The sequence below is a fragment of the Macaca mulatta genome, chromosome 12 (assembly GCF_049350105.2).
Source record: "Macaca mulatta isolate MMU2019108-1 chromosome 12, T2T-MMU8v2.0, whole genome shotgun sequence".
Classification (NCBI taxonomy): Eukaryota; Metazoa; Chordata; class Mammalia; order Primates; family Cercopithecidae; genus Macaca; species Macaca mulatta.
In genome coordinates, this window is record NC_133417.1 from 143,086,031 (window position 1) to 143,103,770 (window position 17,740).

General features: G+C 43.7%; 1 protein-coding gene across 1 annotated transcript in view; it reads left to right on the forward strand.

Annotated features, from left to right (window-relative positions):
- Positions 1 to 16,603: 16,603 nt before the first annotated feature.
- The window catches only part of RAMP1 (receptor activity modifying protein 1), a 55,229-nt gene continuing 54,092 nt past the window's right edge, over positions 16,604 to 17,740 (forward strand). Inside the window, exon 1 of the mRNA XM_015111460.3 lies at positions 16,604 to 16,708. Within this exon, the coding sequence (XP_014966946.1) occupies positions 16,657 to 16,708 (52 nt within the window). The 5' untranslated portion in view covers positions 16,604 to 16,656. The remainder of the gene's footprint in view (positions 16,709 to 17,740) is intronic.

Below are 17,740 nucleotides of genomic sequence, written 5' to 3' on the forward strand. Positions count from 1 at the left end.
GTAATCAAATCAGAGTAGTTAGCATATTTATCAATTCAAGCATTTATCATTTGTTTGTCTTGGGAACATTCAATATCCTACTTGTAGCTATTTGAAATTATATCATATGTTATTTATTATAGCCATCCTATAGTGGTACAGAACGCTAGAACTCATTCCTCCTATGTAGCTGTGATTTTGTATCCTTACACAAATCTCTCCCTATCTTCCCCTTCCCAGTCTTTAGTATCCTTTGTTCTACCTTTTATTTCTATGATATCAACTTTTCTTTAACTTCCACGTGAGTAAGAACATACAGTGTTTAACTTTCTGTTCCTGGCTTATTTCACTTAACATAATGTCTGCCAGTTCCATCTATTGCCACAAATGACAGGTTTCATTCTTTTTTATTCCATTGTGTATATGTACTACATTTTATGTATCCATTCATCTGTTGTTGGACATCTAGGTTAATTCCGTGTCTTGGCTGTTGTGAATAGTGCCATACCACTCTCTCTCTCTCTTTTTTTTTTTTTTTTTTTTTGAGACGGAGTCTCGCTCTGTTGCCCAGGCTGGAGTGCAGCGATCTCGGCTCACTGCAAGCTCCGCCTCCCGGGTTCACGCCATTCTCCTGCCTCAGCCTCCCGAGTAGCTGGGACTACAGGCGCCCACAACCGCGCCCGGCTAATTTTTTTTGTGTGTTTTTAGTAGAGACGGGGTTTCACCGTGGTCTCGATCTCCTGACCTTGTGATCCACCCGCCTCGGCCTCCCAAAGCGCTGGGATTACAGGCGTGAGCCACCGCGCCCGGCCCACTCTCTCTCTCTCTCTCTCTCTCTCTCTCTATATATATATATATACATATACACACACACACACACACACATATATATATATACTTGCAGTTCTAGGCTACATGTGCACAATGTGCAGGTTTGTTACATATGTATACATGTGCCATGTTGGTGTGCTGCACCCATTAACTCATCGTTTACATTGGGTATATCTCCTAATGCTATCCTTCCCCCCCTCCCCCCACCCCACCATAGGCCCCGGTGTGTGATGTTCCCCACCCTGTGTCCAAGTGTTCTCATTGTTCAGTTCCCACCTATGAGTGAGAACATGAGGTGTTTGGTTTTCTGTCCTTGCAATAGTTTGCTCAGAATGATGGTTTCCAGCTTCATCCATGTCACTACAAAGGACACGAACTCATCCTTTTTTATGGCTGCATAGTATTCCATGGTGTATATGTGCCACATTTTCTTAATCCAGTCTACCATTGATGGACATTTGGGTTGGTTCCAAGTCTTTGCTATTGTGAATAGTGCTGCAATAAACATATGTGTGCATGTATCTTTATAGCAGCATGATTTATAATCCTTTGGGTATATGCCCAATAATGAGATGGCTGGGTCAAATGTGTTTCTAGTTCTAGATCCTTGAGGAATCACCACACTGTCTTCCACAATGGTTGAACTAGTTTACAGTCCCACCAACAGTGTAAAAGTGTTCCTATTTCTCCACATCCTCTCCAGCACCTGTTGTTTCCTGACTTTTTAATGATTGCCATTCTAACTGGTGTGAGATGGTATCTCATTGTGGTTTTGATTTGCACTTCTCTGATGGCCAGTGATAATAAGCATTTTTTCATGTGCCTCTTGGCCGCATAAATGTCTTCTTTTGAGAAGGGTCTGTTCATATCCTTTACCCACTTTTTGATGGGGTGGTTTGATTTTTTCTTGTAAATGTGTTTAAGTTCTTTGTAGATTCTGGATATTAGCCCTTTGTCAGATGGGTAGATTGTAAAAATTTTCTCCCATTCTGTAGGTTGCCTGTTCACTCTGATGGTAGTTTCTTTTGCTGTGCAGAAGCTCTTTAGTTTAATTAGACCCCATTTGTCAGTTTTGGCTTTTGTTGCCATTGCTTTTGGTGTTTAGTCATGAAGTCCTTGCCCATGCCTATGTCCTGAATGGTATTACCTAGGTTTTCTTCTAGGGTTTTTATGGTTTTAGGTCTAACATTTAAGTCTTTAATCCACCTTGAATTAATTTTTGCATATGGTATAAGGAAGGAATCCAGTTTCAGCTTTCTACATATGGCTAGCCAGTTTTCCCAGCACCATTTACTAAATAGGGAATCCTTTCCCCATTTCTTGTTTTTGTCAGGTTTGTCAAAGATCAGATGGTTGTAGATGTGTGGTATTATTTCCAAGGGCTCTATTCTGTTCCATTGGTCTATATCTCTTGTTTTGGTACCAGTACTCTGTTGTTTTGATTACTGTAGCCTTGTAGTATAGTTTGAAGTCAGGTAGCGTGATGCCTCCAGCTTTGTTCTTTTGACTTAGGATTGTCTTGGCAATGTGGGCTCTTTTTTGGTTCCATATGAACTTTAAAATAGTTTTTTCTAATTCTGTGAAGAAAGTCATTGGTAGCTTGATGGGCATGGCATTGAATCTATAAATTACCTTGGGCAGTATGGCCATTTTCACAATATTGGTTCTTCCTATCCATGAGCATGGAATGTTCTTCCATTTGTTTGTGTCCTCTTTTATTTCGTTGAGCAGTGATTTGTAGTTCTCCTTGAAGAGGTCCTTCACATCCCTTGTAAGTTGGATTCCTAGGTATTTTATTCTCTTTGAAGCAATTGTGAATGGGAGTTCACTCATGATTTGGCTCTCTGTCTGTTATTGGTATATAAAAATGCGTGTGATTTTTGCACATTAATTTTGTATCCTGAGACTTTGCTGAAGTTGCTTATCAGCTTAAGGAGATTTTGGGCTGAGACGATGGGGTTTTCTAAATATACAATCATGTCATCTGCAAACAGGGACAATTCGACTTCCTCTTTTCCTAATTGAATACCCTTTATTTCTTTCTCTTACCTGATTGCCCTGGCCAGAACTTCCAACACTATGTTGAATAGGAGTGGTGTGAGAGGGCATCCCAGTCTTATGCCAGTTTTCAAAGGGAATGCTTCCAGTTTTCGCCCATTCAGTATGATACTGGCTGTGGGTTTGTCGTAAATAGCTTTTACTATTTTGAGATACGTCCCATCAATACCTAGTTTATTGAGAGTTTTTAGCATGAAAAGCTGTTGAATTTTGTCAAAGGCCTTTTCTGCATCTACTGAGATAATCATGTGGTTTTTGTATTTGGTTCTGTTTATATGATGGATTACATTTATTGATTTGTGTATGTTGAACCAGCCTTACATTCCAGGGATGAAGCCAACTTGATCGTGGTGGATAAACTTTTTGATGTGCTGCTAGATTCAGTTTGCCAGTATTTTACTGAGGATTTTTGCATTGATGTTCATCAGGGATATTGGTCTAAAATTCTCTTTCTTTGTTATGTCTCTGCCAGGCTTTGGTATCAGGATGATGTTGGCCTCATAAAAATGAATTAGGGAGGATTCTGTCTTTTTCTATTGATTGGGATAGTTTCAGAAGGAATGGTACCAGCTCCTCTTTGTACCTCTGGTAGAATTCAACTGTGAATCTGTCTGGTCCTGGACTTTTTTGGTTGGTAGGCTATTAATTATTGTCTCAATTTCATATCTTGTTATTGGTCTATTCAGTGATTCAACTTCTTCCTGGTTTAGTCTTGGAAGGGTGTATGTGTCCAGGAATTTATCCATTTCTTCTAGATTTTCTAGTTTATTTGCGTAGAGGTGTTTGTAGTATTCTCTCATGGTAGTTTGTATTTCTGTGGGATTGGTGGTGATATCCCCTTTATCATTTTTTGTTGTGTCTATTTGATTCTTCTCTCTTTTCTTCTTTATTAGTCTTGCTAGTGGTCTATCAATTTTGTTGATCTTTTCAAAAAACCAGCTCCTGGATTCATTGATTTTTTGAAGGGTTTTTTTTGTCTCTGTCTCCTTCAGTTCTGCTCTGATCTTAGTTATGTCTTGCCTTCTGCTAGAAGGCATTTTGAATGTGTTTGCTGTTGCTTCTCTAGTTCTTTTAATTGTGATGTTTAGGGTGTCAATTTTAGATTTTTTCTGCTTTCTCTTGTGGGCATTTAGTGCTATAAATTTCCCTCTACATACTGCTTTAAATGTGTTCCAGAGATTCTGGTATGTTGTGTCTTTGTTCTCATTGGTTTCAAAGAACATCTTTATTTCTGCCTTCATTTCGTTATGTATCCAATAGTCATTCAGGAGCAACTTGTTCAGTTTCCATGTAGTTGAGCGGTTTTGAGTGAGTTTCTTAATCCTGAGTTCTAGTTTGATTGCACTGTGGTCTGAGAGACAGTTTGTTATAATTTCCATTCTTTTACATTTGCTGAAGAGTGCTTTACTTCCAACTATGTGGTCAGTTTTGGAATAAATGTGATGTGGTGCTGAGAAGAATGTATATTCTGTTGATTTGGGGTGGAGAGTGCTGTAGATGTCTATTAGGTCCACTTGGTGTGGAGCTGAGTTCAATTCCTGGATATCCTTGTTAACTTTCTGTCTCGTTGATCTGTCTAATGTTGACAGTGGGGTGTTAAAGTCTCCCATTATTATTGCATGGGAGTCTCAGTCTCTTTGTAGGTCTCTAAGGACTTGCTCTATGAATCTGGGTGCTCCTGTATTGGGTACATATATATTTAGTATAGTTAGCTCTTATTGAATTGATCCCTTTACCATTATGTAATGGCTTTCTTTGTCTCTTTTGATCTTTGATGGTTTAAAGCCGGTTTTATCAGAGACCAGGATTGCAACCCCTGCTTTTTTTTGTTGTTTTCCATTTGCTTGGTAGATCTTCCTCCATCCCTTTATTTTGAGCCTATGAATGTCTCTGCATGTGAGATGGGTCTCCTGAATACAGCACACTGATGGGTCTTGACTCTTTATCCAATTTGCCAGTCTGTGTCTTTTAATTGGAACATTTAGCCCATTTACATTTAAGGTTAATATTGTTATGTGTGAACTTGATCCTGTCTTTATGATATTAGCTGGTTATTTTGCTCATTAGTTGATGCAGTTTCTTCCTAGCATCGATGGTCTTTACAATTTGGCATGGTTTTGCAGTGGCTGGTAACAGTTGTTCCTTTCCATGTTTAGTGCTTCCTTCAGGAGCTCTTGTAAGGCAGACCTGGTGGTGACAAAATCTCTCAGCATTTGTCTGTAAAGGATTTTATTTCTCCTTCACATATGAACCTTAGTTTGGCTAGATATGAAATTCTTGGTTTAAAATTCTTTTCTTTAAGAATGTTGAATATTGGCCCCCACTCTCTTCTGGCTTGTAGAGTTTCTGCCGAGAGATCCGCTGTTAATCTGATGGGCTTCCCTTTGTGGGTATCCTGACCTTTCTCTCTGGCTGCCCTTAACATTTTTTCCTTCATTTCAACTTTGGTGAATCTGGCAATTATGTGTCTTGGAGTTGCTCTTCTCAAGGAGTATCTTTGTGGTGTTCTCTGTATTTCCTGAACTTGAATGTTGGCCTGCCTCACTAGGTTGGGGAAGTTCTGGATAATACCCGAAGAGTGTCTTCCAACTTGGTTCCATTCTCCCCGTCACTTTCAGGTACACCAATCAGACGTAGATTTGGTCTTTTCACATAGTCCCATATTTCTTGGAGGCTTTGTTCATTTCTTTTTACTCTTTTTTCTCTAAACTTCTCTTCTCACTTCATTTCATTCATTTGATCTTCAATCACTGATACCCCTTCTTCTACTTGATCATATCAGCTACTGAAGCCTGTGCATGTGTCACGTAGTTCTTGTGCTATGGTTTTCAGCTCCATCAGATCACTTAAAGACTTCTCTACACTGTTTATTCTAGTTAGCCATTCATCTAATCTTTTTTCAAGGTTTTTAGCTTCTTTGCGATGGGTTCAAACATCCTCCTTTAGCTCAGAGAATTCTGTTATTACCGATTGTCTGAAGCCTTCTCTCACCTCGTCAAAGTCATTCTCTGTCCAGGTTTCTTCTGTTGCTGGTGAGGAGCTGCGTTCCTTTGGAGGAGAAGAGGCACTCTGATTTTTAGAATTTTCAGCTTTTCTGCTCTGGTTTCTCCCCATCTTTGTGGTTTTATCTACCTTTGGTCTTTGATGATGGTGACATACAGATGGTGTTTTGGTGTGGATGTCCTTTCTGTTTGTTAGTTTTCCTTGTAACAGTCAGGACCTTCAGCTACAGGTCTGTTGGAGTTTGCTGGAGGTCCACTCCAGGCCCTGTTTGCCTGGGTATCACCAGCGGATGCTGCAGAACAGCAAATATTGCACAACGGCAAATATTGTTGCCTGATCCTGTCTCTGGAAGCTTCGTCTCAAGGGGCACCCGGCTGTATGAGGTGTCAGTCAGCCCCTACCGGGAGGTGTCTCCCAGTTAGGCTACCTGGGGGTCAGGGACCCACTTGAGGAGGCAGTCTGTCCATTTTCAGATCTCAAACTCCGTGCTGGGAGAACCACTACTCTCTTCAAAGCTGTCAGACAGGGACGTTTAAGTCTGCAGAAGTTTCTGCTGCCTTTTGTTCAGCTATGCCCTGCCCCCAGAGGTGGAGTCTACAGAGGCAGGCAGGCCTCCTTGAGCTGCATTGGGCTCCGCCCAATTCGAGCTTCCCAGTTGCTTTGTTTACCTACTCAAGCCTCAGCAATGGCGGATGTCCCTCCCCCAGCCTCGCTGCCACCTGGCAGTTCAATCTCAGACTGCTGTGCTAGCAGTGAGCGAGGCTCCGTGGGTGTGGGACCCTCCAAGCCAGGTGCAGGATATAATCTCCTGGTGTGCCATTTGCTAAAGCCTTTGGAAAAGCACAGTATTAGGGTTGGAGTGTCCCAATTTTCCAGGTACCATCTGTCATGGCTTCCCTTTGCTAGAAAAGGGAATTCCCCAACCCCTTGCACTTCCTGGGTGAGGTGATGCCCTGCCCTGCTCCATGGGCTGCATCCACTGTCTTACAAGCCCCAGTGAGATGAACGCAGTACCTCAGTTGGAAATGCATTACTCATGCTGGAAGTCTTCTGCATTACTCATGCTGGAAGCTGCAGACTGGAGCTGTTCCTATTCGGCCATCCTGGAACCTCTGTCTGGCATTTTCCAAGTATAAAGTAACCTACCAGTGTTGACCTGGGATATACATGAATGGTAAGGCGATACATCAAAATACTGGATTTCAAATGTTTCCTCTTTTATGGGATTTATAAAAGAATTGAATATATTTGAGAATAAAGTTTTATTTCATATATTAATTTGTCTCCAGTTATTATCAGATCCACTCCAAATGTCTACCAGGAATTGGGTTCCAGAAAGTAAAAATAACAATAATTTAAAAGGACTATATTTAATGAAACATGAAAATCATTGGCTTTAGCCATATAACAAATTAGTAAAATCCTAGTTTTACTAATTAAATTACTAAAATCCTAATTTTACTAATTAAATTTTACTAAAATTGTGGAGATTTTTCCTGTATGTTCGTTATATGGTTATTTATATTAAAAGGCTACATTCAGAGTTAGCATTGAATAAAGTAGCAACATGGAATAGGTGTTATTTTCAACATACTCCTAGAAATAAGAAGCATATCGCTAATCGTTTGTTTCTCAGAGGAATGATGAAGTAGAATTCCATTCTAGAATACATAGAGACAAAATTACTGCCTTTGATTTGGGGAAAATATAGAGTCACTTGAAATTCTAATTTTCAGCGCCAGGCATGGTGGCTCACACCTGTAATCCCAGCACTTTGGGGAGGCTGAGGTGGGCAGATCACGAGGTCAGGAATTCGAGACCAACCTGGCCAACATGGTGAAACCTCCTCTCTACTAAAAATACAAAAATTAGCCGGGCATGGTGGCATGCACCTGTAATCCCAGCTACTTCGGAGGCTGAGGTGGGAGAATCACTTGAACCCAGGAGGAGGAGGTTGCAGTGAGCTGAGATCATGCCACTGAACTCTATCCTGGGCAACATCTCAGCGTGGTGGGATGGGGAGGAAAGTAATTCTAACTTTCAGGTTTTTTGAAGTAAAGTCCTATCCAAAATATAAAGGTAAAATCAGGCAGCTTTTGTAAATTAAAGGGCTTTCAGCTGTGACCAGTAAATTGACAGCTGTTACGAAGATTCCCTAGTTAAATTTAGAAAGTTGAGTTATTTTTCATGAATCTTTTGGAAACTCAAGTGAAAAATCTCTGTTTATCTTATTCTGTAAAATCTCTAACTTGATATTAGATAATTGGATAAAATTATTGTAGAATTTTAAAAGACTGGTCAAATTGTCCAAGTTTTCATATATTTTCACTAGCAAAAATTTAGATAATTTAACATACATTAGTGCTCAAAACCATTTTTCTTTCACGCTGTTGTAGTAGATACCAAAGAGCACTTAGCTATATCAACTAGAATATATAGATAATTAATATGTTTGGAGATAACCAGAGATTTGAAAAGTTGTAAATACCATAAGATAATCAGCAAAAACAGTGGAACTAAAAATTCCCAGTTGGCTCTGCCTGATGCCAATCTATACTGGTCAAAGGAGAGATAATATGTGTGACTCAGAAGCTCAATATAACAAGTAATTTCTCTCTTAAAAAAGAGATCTCAACCAGTAATATCTATATATGGGCTTAAGTACTGCTTTTTCAGTGTTGACCATTGTTACTTATTATCAAATACATATGTGGCATGTAGTAGTAACATGTTTTAACATGTGGGCAGAACAATGACCTAAAATGTCCTGTTGTCATCTGGATCCTGTGATGTGTTGTACATGACAAAGGGAAGTAAGGCTGCAGATGCAAGTAACATTATTAATTAGCCGACTTTAAGATTAGGACCTTATCCTGGATTATCTGGCTGGGCTCAATCTAATTACATGAGTCCTTAAAAGTGGTAGAGGAGGCAGAAGAGAGAACCAGAGAAATGGCATTGTGAGAACTCAACACACTCCTGCTGGCTTTGAAGACAGAACAAGGGACTGAGAGCCAGTGGACAGCCCCCAGAAGCTGGAAAAGGTGGGAAATGGGCTCCCTAGAGCCTCCAGAAGGAATGCAGCTTTGCTGAAACCCTGATTTTAGTCTAGTGAGTTCTGTCAGACTTCTTTTTTTGAGACAGTCTTGCTCTGTCACTCAGGCTCGAGTGCAGTGGTGCAATCTTGGCTCGCTGCAACCTCCACCTCCCGGGTTCCAGTAATTCTGCCTCAGCCTCCCAAGTAGCTGGGATTACAGGCGTTCACCACTATACTCAGCTAATTTTTTGGGTTTTTTTTTTTGTGTGTGTGTGAGATGGAGTCTCACTCTGATGCCCAGGTTGGAGTGCAGTGGCATGATCTTGGCTCATTGCAACCTCTGCCTCCTGGGTTCAAGCGATTCTCCTGCCCCAGCCTCCTGAGTAGCTAGGATGTAATTACGGGCATGCACCACCACATCCATTTAATTTTTGTATTTTTAGTAGAGATGGGGTTTCGCCATGTTGGCCAGGCTGGTCTCGAACTCCTGAGGTGATCCACCTGCCTTGGCCTCCCAAAGTGCTAGTATACAGGCGTGAGCCATCGTGCCCAGCCTTTTTTTTTTTAGTAGAAACGGGGTTTCACCCCATTGACTAGGCTGGTTTCAAACTCCTGACCTCAAGTGATCCACCTGCCTCAGCCTCCCAAAGTGCTAGGATTACAGGCATGAGCTACTATGCCCAGCTTGGCTCATCTTTAATATCTGCTATTTAAGAATGCAGGCTCTGAAGGGCTTTCTTTAAAGCTTTACTGCACAGGCCTAGAGTGAAGCATTTACCACGGTGTTTGGCACAGTCAAGGTTTGCTGCTGCTGCTGGTAGTGCTGTCATCTAGCAGTGTGTCATGATGCATCTTTGTTAGTAACCTTACCCTGACTTCGTTGTAATAATCTCGTTTTACTTCATTCTACTTTCTTAATTTATTTTTATTCCTCTTCTATTGATGTCTGTAACCTGCCTCAGTATTTATTAAAATAAGGCAGGCCATAGGTCGGCTTGCTAGTCAGGGGACACTTAATTACAAATGATAGAAACGTAAACTAGCAAAAGTATAAGAAAATGGAAATGAACTTACATAGTTGAATACTCCAGAAATGTATTCAGGTGAAGCTGGATATGCTTTCTTCTGGGTTGGCATCGGGCTCTTCACACATGAGGGCAAAGATGGCCACTAACAGGTTTATCTAGGTTTATCTAATTTATGTAATTCTTTGAGTTACTAATTCTAGAAAAAAATCGTGTAACTCCAGCAAAACCCCGGGGAGGACTCTGATTAGGCAAGCCTAGATGATGGGCCTGGGCTCCACAAACACCCATGAAGTGAAGGGCAGCCAGAGAACAGGAAACCTGATTCTCCAGAGAGAAGCAGAATAAGCAGGAGGCATTTTTCCTTCATTTTATAATACAAAGGCTTTGTTATACAGACTTTAATTATGTTTGTATACATAAACATATGCAGATATATATGTATACATACAAAATTTAGAAACACATTCACAGTAAGGTCACTAGCTTTGACTTTCTAAAATGCTGCCAACACTGTCAGATGCTTCAGATGTGAAGGATTCGTTTATGCCTCTCTCACACACATATCCTGAGTAATTAGGAATGGTTCCAGCATTCACTAAGAATTACTGGGAAGTAGGGGCACAGGCAATGTTAAGAGTTGGGTATATGACTGCTTATTTGACCTTTTTATTTAGCAATAGTTTTATTGCTAGTAAGTCAGATATATATGATCTTTTCATTTAGTCTAAAATATAGTCTATATAAGTCTTAAGTAAGTCTAAAATAGTTTTAGACTTACAGAAAAGTTGCAAAAAATACCATAGGAAGTTAATGTCTGCCCTTCATTGTGCTTCCCCTAATGTTAACAACTCCTGTAACCATAGTAAAATTATCAAAACTAGGAAATTAACATTGGTGCAATACTATTAACCACAAATCTTACTCATTTTTACCAATTTTCTTCCTAATATTCTTTTTCTGTTTTAGGATCCAATCCAGTAGCCCACTTGCATTTAGTTGTTGTGTTTTCTTCATCCTCCATCCTTCATCTGTGACAGTTCCTCAGTGTTTTCTTGAGTTTCATGACTATTGTCGTGGTAGTGAATTGTTTTATCTTGACATTTGATGAGTATTAATTGATTATTTTGTAGATTACCTCTTCATTTGGATTTATCTGATGTTTTCTCATGATTAGATTGAGCTATACGTTTTTATGAGTACCACGGAAATAACCTCTCTCTCTTAGTACATCATACCTGGGGATAGTATCTTTTACAGGTGATGTTATCCTTGATCACTTTGTTAAGGTGACTTCTGCTGGGTTCCTGCACTATGAGGTTAATGGTTTTCCTTTGTAATTGAGGGAGCTCTTTGAGAGTATACAAATATGCTGCTCCTGAAACATTTGCTCACTGGTTCTAGTATTCATCAGATCTTGGCTGAAACAGTTACTCTTGTAGTGTTTGCTTCATGATGATTTTGTATGTCTCTCATCCCTTCTATATTTATTACTTGGAATTTTTCTGTAAGGAGGAGCCACACCTTCTCTGTTTATTCAGTGTTTTATATCAGTATGCACTTGATGTTTATTTTGTTCTGTGCATTACAATACTATTCTTTTCTTCCTTTGTTGCTCACATTTTTCCAGCATTAGCCATTAGGAGCTTCTTCAGGTTGGGGTCTGTGTCCTTTTGAAAAAGCCATTCTTTTTTAAGTTCTTATTTTCTGGCATCTCAGGATATTTTTGGCTCATCTTGTACATTCCCTGCCCCAGCACTGGACTCCACCACTTCAACAAGCTGTTTCCTTTTATTGGAGAATAGTATTTAGAAACGAAGACCTGGTCAGTAGGTTTGCTTGTTGCTGTTGGAGTTGGTCTTAGGCGCTCAGTAGATGTAGCTGGGAAATATGTGTGTGTGTGTTAATCCAAGCAAATAGACACACCTATATTTGTCCCTGTATTTTTACAGCTAGTCATCAGCACCTTATATATGTGCGTGTTCATACTGATACTTTGAATTTCTGTCCTTTATTTCTACCTTAGACCAATAGTGAGAAAACTGGCTCACGTTATTCACTGTTTATTTATTTATTTGATCAATCCTACTATACACATAAAATCATTGCTAAACCATGGCCCTGTGAGAAACAGATTTACTAACTGGAGTATATCATTTGTGTACAGTTCTTTTGTCTTTTGCTCTTCTGTCTAAATGTGCTTAGGTTATGTCTTTTATTCCTGATCCACTCAGGGTGGCTATGTTACACATTTGTAATATAGTCTCCTAGAGGTTGGGGGTTCCTTCAGTCTGTATGTGTGACATTTCATGTCCCGGTTTTCTGCAGTAGCTCTGGATGGACTTTCTTGTTTGTCTCTATGGTATTGGGGTGCTTTTCAATTTTCATGTCTAGAGTGTTAAGAGTTCGTCTTTCTGGAGACTGTTTCATATCACCCTTAGGCCTGTTCATCGCCCTCCCTCTTGGCTCCACGATTTTTCTCAGTCTGCCTTTGCTCACACTAAGCATGCGGCTGGCTGAGGGTAGTATAGGAGTGCAAGTTGTGTACTGGGATTCAGTGGGATTTTCCTTATTACTCAGTTCCTTTGCAGTTGGAGAATTCTCCAAGTAATGCTGAGGACAGTTTTATATAGAATTTATTTTTCACTTCTTTTTTGTTAGTTTTGTTTCTTGGGGGAATAGGGAAATACGCAACTGCTGTTCTCAGCTACTTGCAAGTGTTTTGGTTTTAACAGTGAGACTTCCTGCAGGACTTGAAAAACTGATAGTTGATGAACCGGAGTTCCCTGAGATGCTGCTGTTTTTGTTAGTGTTTATCTAGCAATTGCACAATTTAAACAACTCACAGAACTAAGTTGTTATTGATTATAAACATGTTATCTTCAGAACCACTGATTCATTATTGATAATGATTGAAGTTCAGCCTTTAAATTGTAGGCCTGATAATGAGGACACCAGTGGAGTCTTGCCCTTCATATCAGCAAGTTATTGAAAAACTATCTGTGGAATATTTGATGCTTTTTTCCTTCCAGTACTTAAAAATGTTCCATTGTTTTCTGATTGCATTATATCCCATGAGAACTCTTCTGTCACCCTTACCTGTGTTCCGTACATCAGCAGTCCCCAACCTTTTTTGGCACCAGGGACTGGTTTTGTGGAAGACAATTTTTCCATGGGGTGAGAGGAGGATGGCTTAGGGATGAAACAGTTCCACCTCAGATCATCATTCTCATAAGGAGTGCAACCTAGATCCCTTGCATGAGCAGTTCACGATAGGGTTCACAGTCCTATGAGAATCTCATGCTGCTGCTGATCTAACAGTATGCAGACCTCAGCTTCGCTAGCTCACCTGCTGCTCGCCTCCTGCTGTGAGGCCAGGTTCCTAACAGGCCATGATCTGGTACTCCTGTGGGGTTGGGGGCCCCTGCTATATACATAATGTCTTCTTTCTCTGGCTGCTTTTAAGATTTTCTCTTTATTACTGGCTTTAGGCAATTTGATCGTGATGTGCTTTCACGTACTTTTCTTCATGATTCTTGTGCTTGGAGTTTGGGGATGTTCTTGGCTCATGGGTTCATAGAAACTGTTCCACATGGTGGTTTTTCACATATTTCCCACCCACCTTCCTCTGGGGCTCCAGTTACACCTTGGAGTTGCCACTTGGAGTTGCCTCATGGCTCTCTGATGCTTTGTCCTTTGATTGTTTTTAAGTTCTGGAATGTAATAGCTACATCATTTGGAAATCATTTGATCCTGTTATTTCTTGCTTTTAAGTTTTGTTAGGCAGCACCAGAATAGCCTTTGTAATTTTTACTGACTACAGAGAGGGCCTTACCCTTCTAATTATGCTCTGATGTTCTGTGTATTTCAAGATTTTTCCACTATGGTTGGTGGGAACTGGAACTATTCCCAGTCAGGTGTGAGCTCTTAGGCTGTTTTCCCTTGGGTAGCGTCCTTAGATGTGTGGGCTGAGACTCAAGTGGGACCCTCTGTGATCTCTCACGTGCATTCTTTGCGCAGCTCTTTCCTCTCTGGTACTACGCCCTGCCAGCGTTAACTGCCTGGCTTCCCCAAACTCTCTTTGGGTTTCCTTTCTCTCTCTGTGGTCTGCAAACTCCAGGCAGTGAGCAGTTCTCGCACTCTATTTGTTACCCTGCTATCAGGGGTCCCTGCACTTCTTGTGGTCCACTGTGACAACCATTGTTTCATACATTTTATCCAGTTTTTTAGTTTAAGATGGGAAGGTAAGTCCAGTCCCTGTAACTTCATCTTGGCTGGAAGCAGGAGTCTTATGTTAATAGTGAATTTTTAGCAGTGTTGACCAGGCTTTGATTGTTATCTTTAGCCCTACTGTGTATGCAGTAAAGCATTTGGCCATTTTCTAATCTCTTCCATTGTTTAACCTAATGTCCCTCTAGATTGAGGTACCCTGGGAGAGGAATGATTTTCCATGCTACCTATGACAAATTAGAAATACAGATACATTGGACTACAACTTTTGAAAAAGGGAAGCCCATAGTAGTTGCTAAGGAATCTCTTACTTAGACCCAAGGTACAGACAGGAAAATCATGAGGAGAGAACCTGCCTCTAGGTGTGTGCCTCACTTCAGCATTCTCCAGAGAACCATGAATTTCTAAAGCACGTGAACTTGAGAAACAGGCTTTGTCTTCTTAGGAAAATGTATCCTTTAGGGAGTGTTGAGAAAATGGCGGTGGCCTCTGGCCCTGCCTCCTTGCAGTCAAGCTTCAAAGAGAAAACGTTGGGAAGACAGACTCCTGCTGAGCCTGATGAAAGAGGCGTCCCAGTTGCCAACCACAAACATGCAGCCGAAGTCCACAAGCTACAGTAGAAAGGGTGGCTCAAGCCAGAGAGTCCCTGGGTACGGAGTGCGGGTGATGGCTGCAGAAAGATGCAGGCTCTTCTCCCCCACTGTGACTGGCTATCACCTAGTGCAGGATGCGCGGTGGCCCTGTCCCAGGGCTGTGCTGGCATCCACCCTTCCCACTAGCTGTGCTGCTCTCACATGGCACGGCCTCTGGCTGCCAGGCCTGTGCTTGGGCCTGCATTCCCCTTGTGCACTTCTCTCCACCCAGCCCTCAGGACTGCCTGGGCTGTATTTTGTCCAGAGTCCTTTGTCTCCTTACTTGCACTGCAGCTGAGGCAAGTGTCCCTTGTTCTGTATGGCTCCTGTATTGTGGCGCTCATGTTATTGAGAGTTTTAGAGGTCACCCCTAGATTCACCAATTGAAGGGCAGGGCTTGTTGATCTAACACTGTCTTGCACATAGGGACACAAATGTCTGTTAAATGAAGAAAGTAGGGAGGCCAGGCCACCCAATGGGGTGTATCTCCTAGGGTTCAAGAAGAGGGGCTAATCAAGTCAAGAGAATGTGTGCCCTCCCCCACCATCTCACCCAGACCCCTCACTCTCAGAACACTTGGGGCCCCCGCGCAGGTGGTAGGCATGCTGGCCCTGAGTGCCCTCCCAGCCTGTGTTAGAAGAACCGGTGGATGACCTCGCTGTCGGCTGTCTCCCCTTCTCTGAGCTTACTGCAGGTGGCAGCAGCCTCTCAGCCACAGACTGTTCCCTTTCCTAGGAGGAAACGTTGGTCACTCAGCAATGCTGTGTGCTTGCAGCTTCCACCACAAAAGAGACAGCTGTGGCTGCAGCACCAGGGTGGTGATTCTTCCCCCTCCAAGGGCAATGGTGCATTCCTTAGCGCAAGTATAAATGTACTGTTGCTAAGAGTTATTGGAACAGGATAATACAAGAAGGAACCATTGCAAGTGAAATCCAGCCACCAGTAATGCCCTGAGAGGCCAGGCCTGTGCCTCCCAGAACCTGCTCCTCCCCAGGCTTCCCCAGCCCATCTCCAGAGCGCCCTTCTCTCACCACTTTACATAAACGAATGTACCCAAGATCCCCCATCAGTTCTCCATGCAGCTGCCAGAGTGACTGCCCCCAAAGCAAACCACGTCTCTAAGGACTCTGGCCAGGCCCTCACAGCCGCCTGCCAGGCTCTTGCTATCCATCAACAGCAAGACCCCTAGGCCATCTCAATCCCCGCAAACAGCTCTGTTCCCTCCAGCCCCACGGCTTCTGTTCACCTGCCGTGCTGTCCCCGCCTCTGCCCACCCACTCATCCTGCAGATCTGGAGCAGCATTCCAGGGCCTGGTAAGTGTGCGCCATTTTGGGTTACTACGAGTCTCGCCAGGCGCGGCGGCGAGTTTTGCCCCCAACGCTCCCCAGAGCCTGCACCTGGGCGGAGAGGTAGATACAGCTGGGAGATCTTAGCCTTTTGCAAGGCAAACACCAGGCAGGAATGCCGAGAACCTCGGAGGAGGAGGAGGGGAAGATCCCCAGGTGGAGACCAAGATGCTGCTCAGGCTGAGTCGTCTAGGAGACCCTTCCTAGTTTAAAAAGTGTTTATTTGCTCGGAGAACATTTCAGCAGTCATCCCTCGGAGCCCAAGTGTGCCGCCCCCCGGGAGGGGCCTGGAGACGCCCGCGCGGCCCCCTGCAAGGTTTTCCCAGCCCTGGGCGTCCCCAGCCCTGGCACCCACCCGGGGAGCCGCAGTGGGCCGGTCCGCGCGGCCGCCGCCTCCCACCGCTCCCGCGCCCGCTCCCGCCCCCGGCGCGTCTCCTCCTGGCCCGCGCGGCGGCGGGCTCAGTCCTCAGCGGGGCGCGTGGCGAGCGGACTCGGCTTGGCACCGCTGTGCACCATGGCCCGGGCCCTGTGCCGTCTCCCGCAGCGCGGCCTCTGGCTGCTCCTGGGTGAGTAGGGCCGGGGGTCCCGGTCGAGCTCCCTTCCCCCGGCCAGCCGGTGTCCTCTAGGGGAGAGGAGGGGAGCGGCGGGGGGACGGGGAGCGGCAGGGGGACGGGGAGCGGCAGGGGGGCGGGGAGCGGCAGGGGGGCGGGGAGGGCGGGCGCCGCGGGCGCACGGATCTGCTGCCCTTGAACGCGAGCCGCCCGGGTTCCAGGCTGGAGGCCCCAGGGCACAGGAGAGGCGGAGGGCGCGGACCGGGGTTGCGCTTCTCGCTGGGGAAGGGACGGCTTTGGGGACGTCGGGAAGCGGGCGTTCTGAAAAGCTTGGGGCAAGTCAGCCCTGCACACTGGAGAACTTGTTTTCAGAAGGAAAAAAAGGACGCGGGGTTCCCCAGCCCCGCTCCTCCGTTTCTCAGGCTGTGCGCCGCGGTGACCGCCAGCGCAGGCTCCCTTCCCTAGGGTCCCGCGTTGCAAAACCTGCAGGCAGGCACCTTGCAGAAGACGCAGTGTTTGGGAATCAGAACCACAGCCCGTTTGTATGGAAATTAGTCAACACTGACAATCTGTCGCATGCAGCAGTTGCTTGTTTGCAAATCATGTCTTTTCGGGACATTTCCATCGCTTTTTTTTCTTTTTTCTTTTGGTTTGCTTGTTAACTTGGCACTTTTGGCTAATAGAAATTTAAAGAAGGACGGGTCCCTTGGTGAAGTGGTGGAACATGTTTGGCTTTCCACTTGGAGGGAGAAGTGGAGATTATCAACAGCCCAATGGCCACAGGAACTGGCCAGACACTCAGCAAGAAACGGTCCTGTTCACTTCCCTTGTCTGTAACGTGTTTCTAAAATGCTAACTCAAGCCCCTTCTAAGCCGCTTTGGTTATTGCATTATTCCGTGTATTTAGCTCCCTTTTAACGGAAACAGAATAGGTTCTTGGCGTGGGAGAACCCAGTGCCCCTGGGAAGGCCGGAGCAGTTGTTTCTGGTATGTGTGGCCTTTCCCCAGAAACAGTGATGTTGGTCAGAGGCACCTGCCGCACAAGAC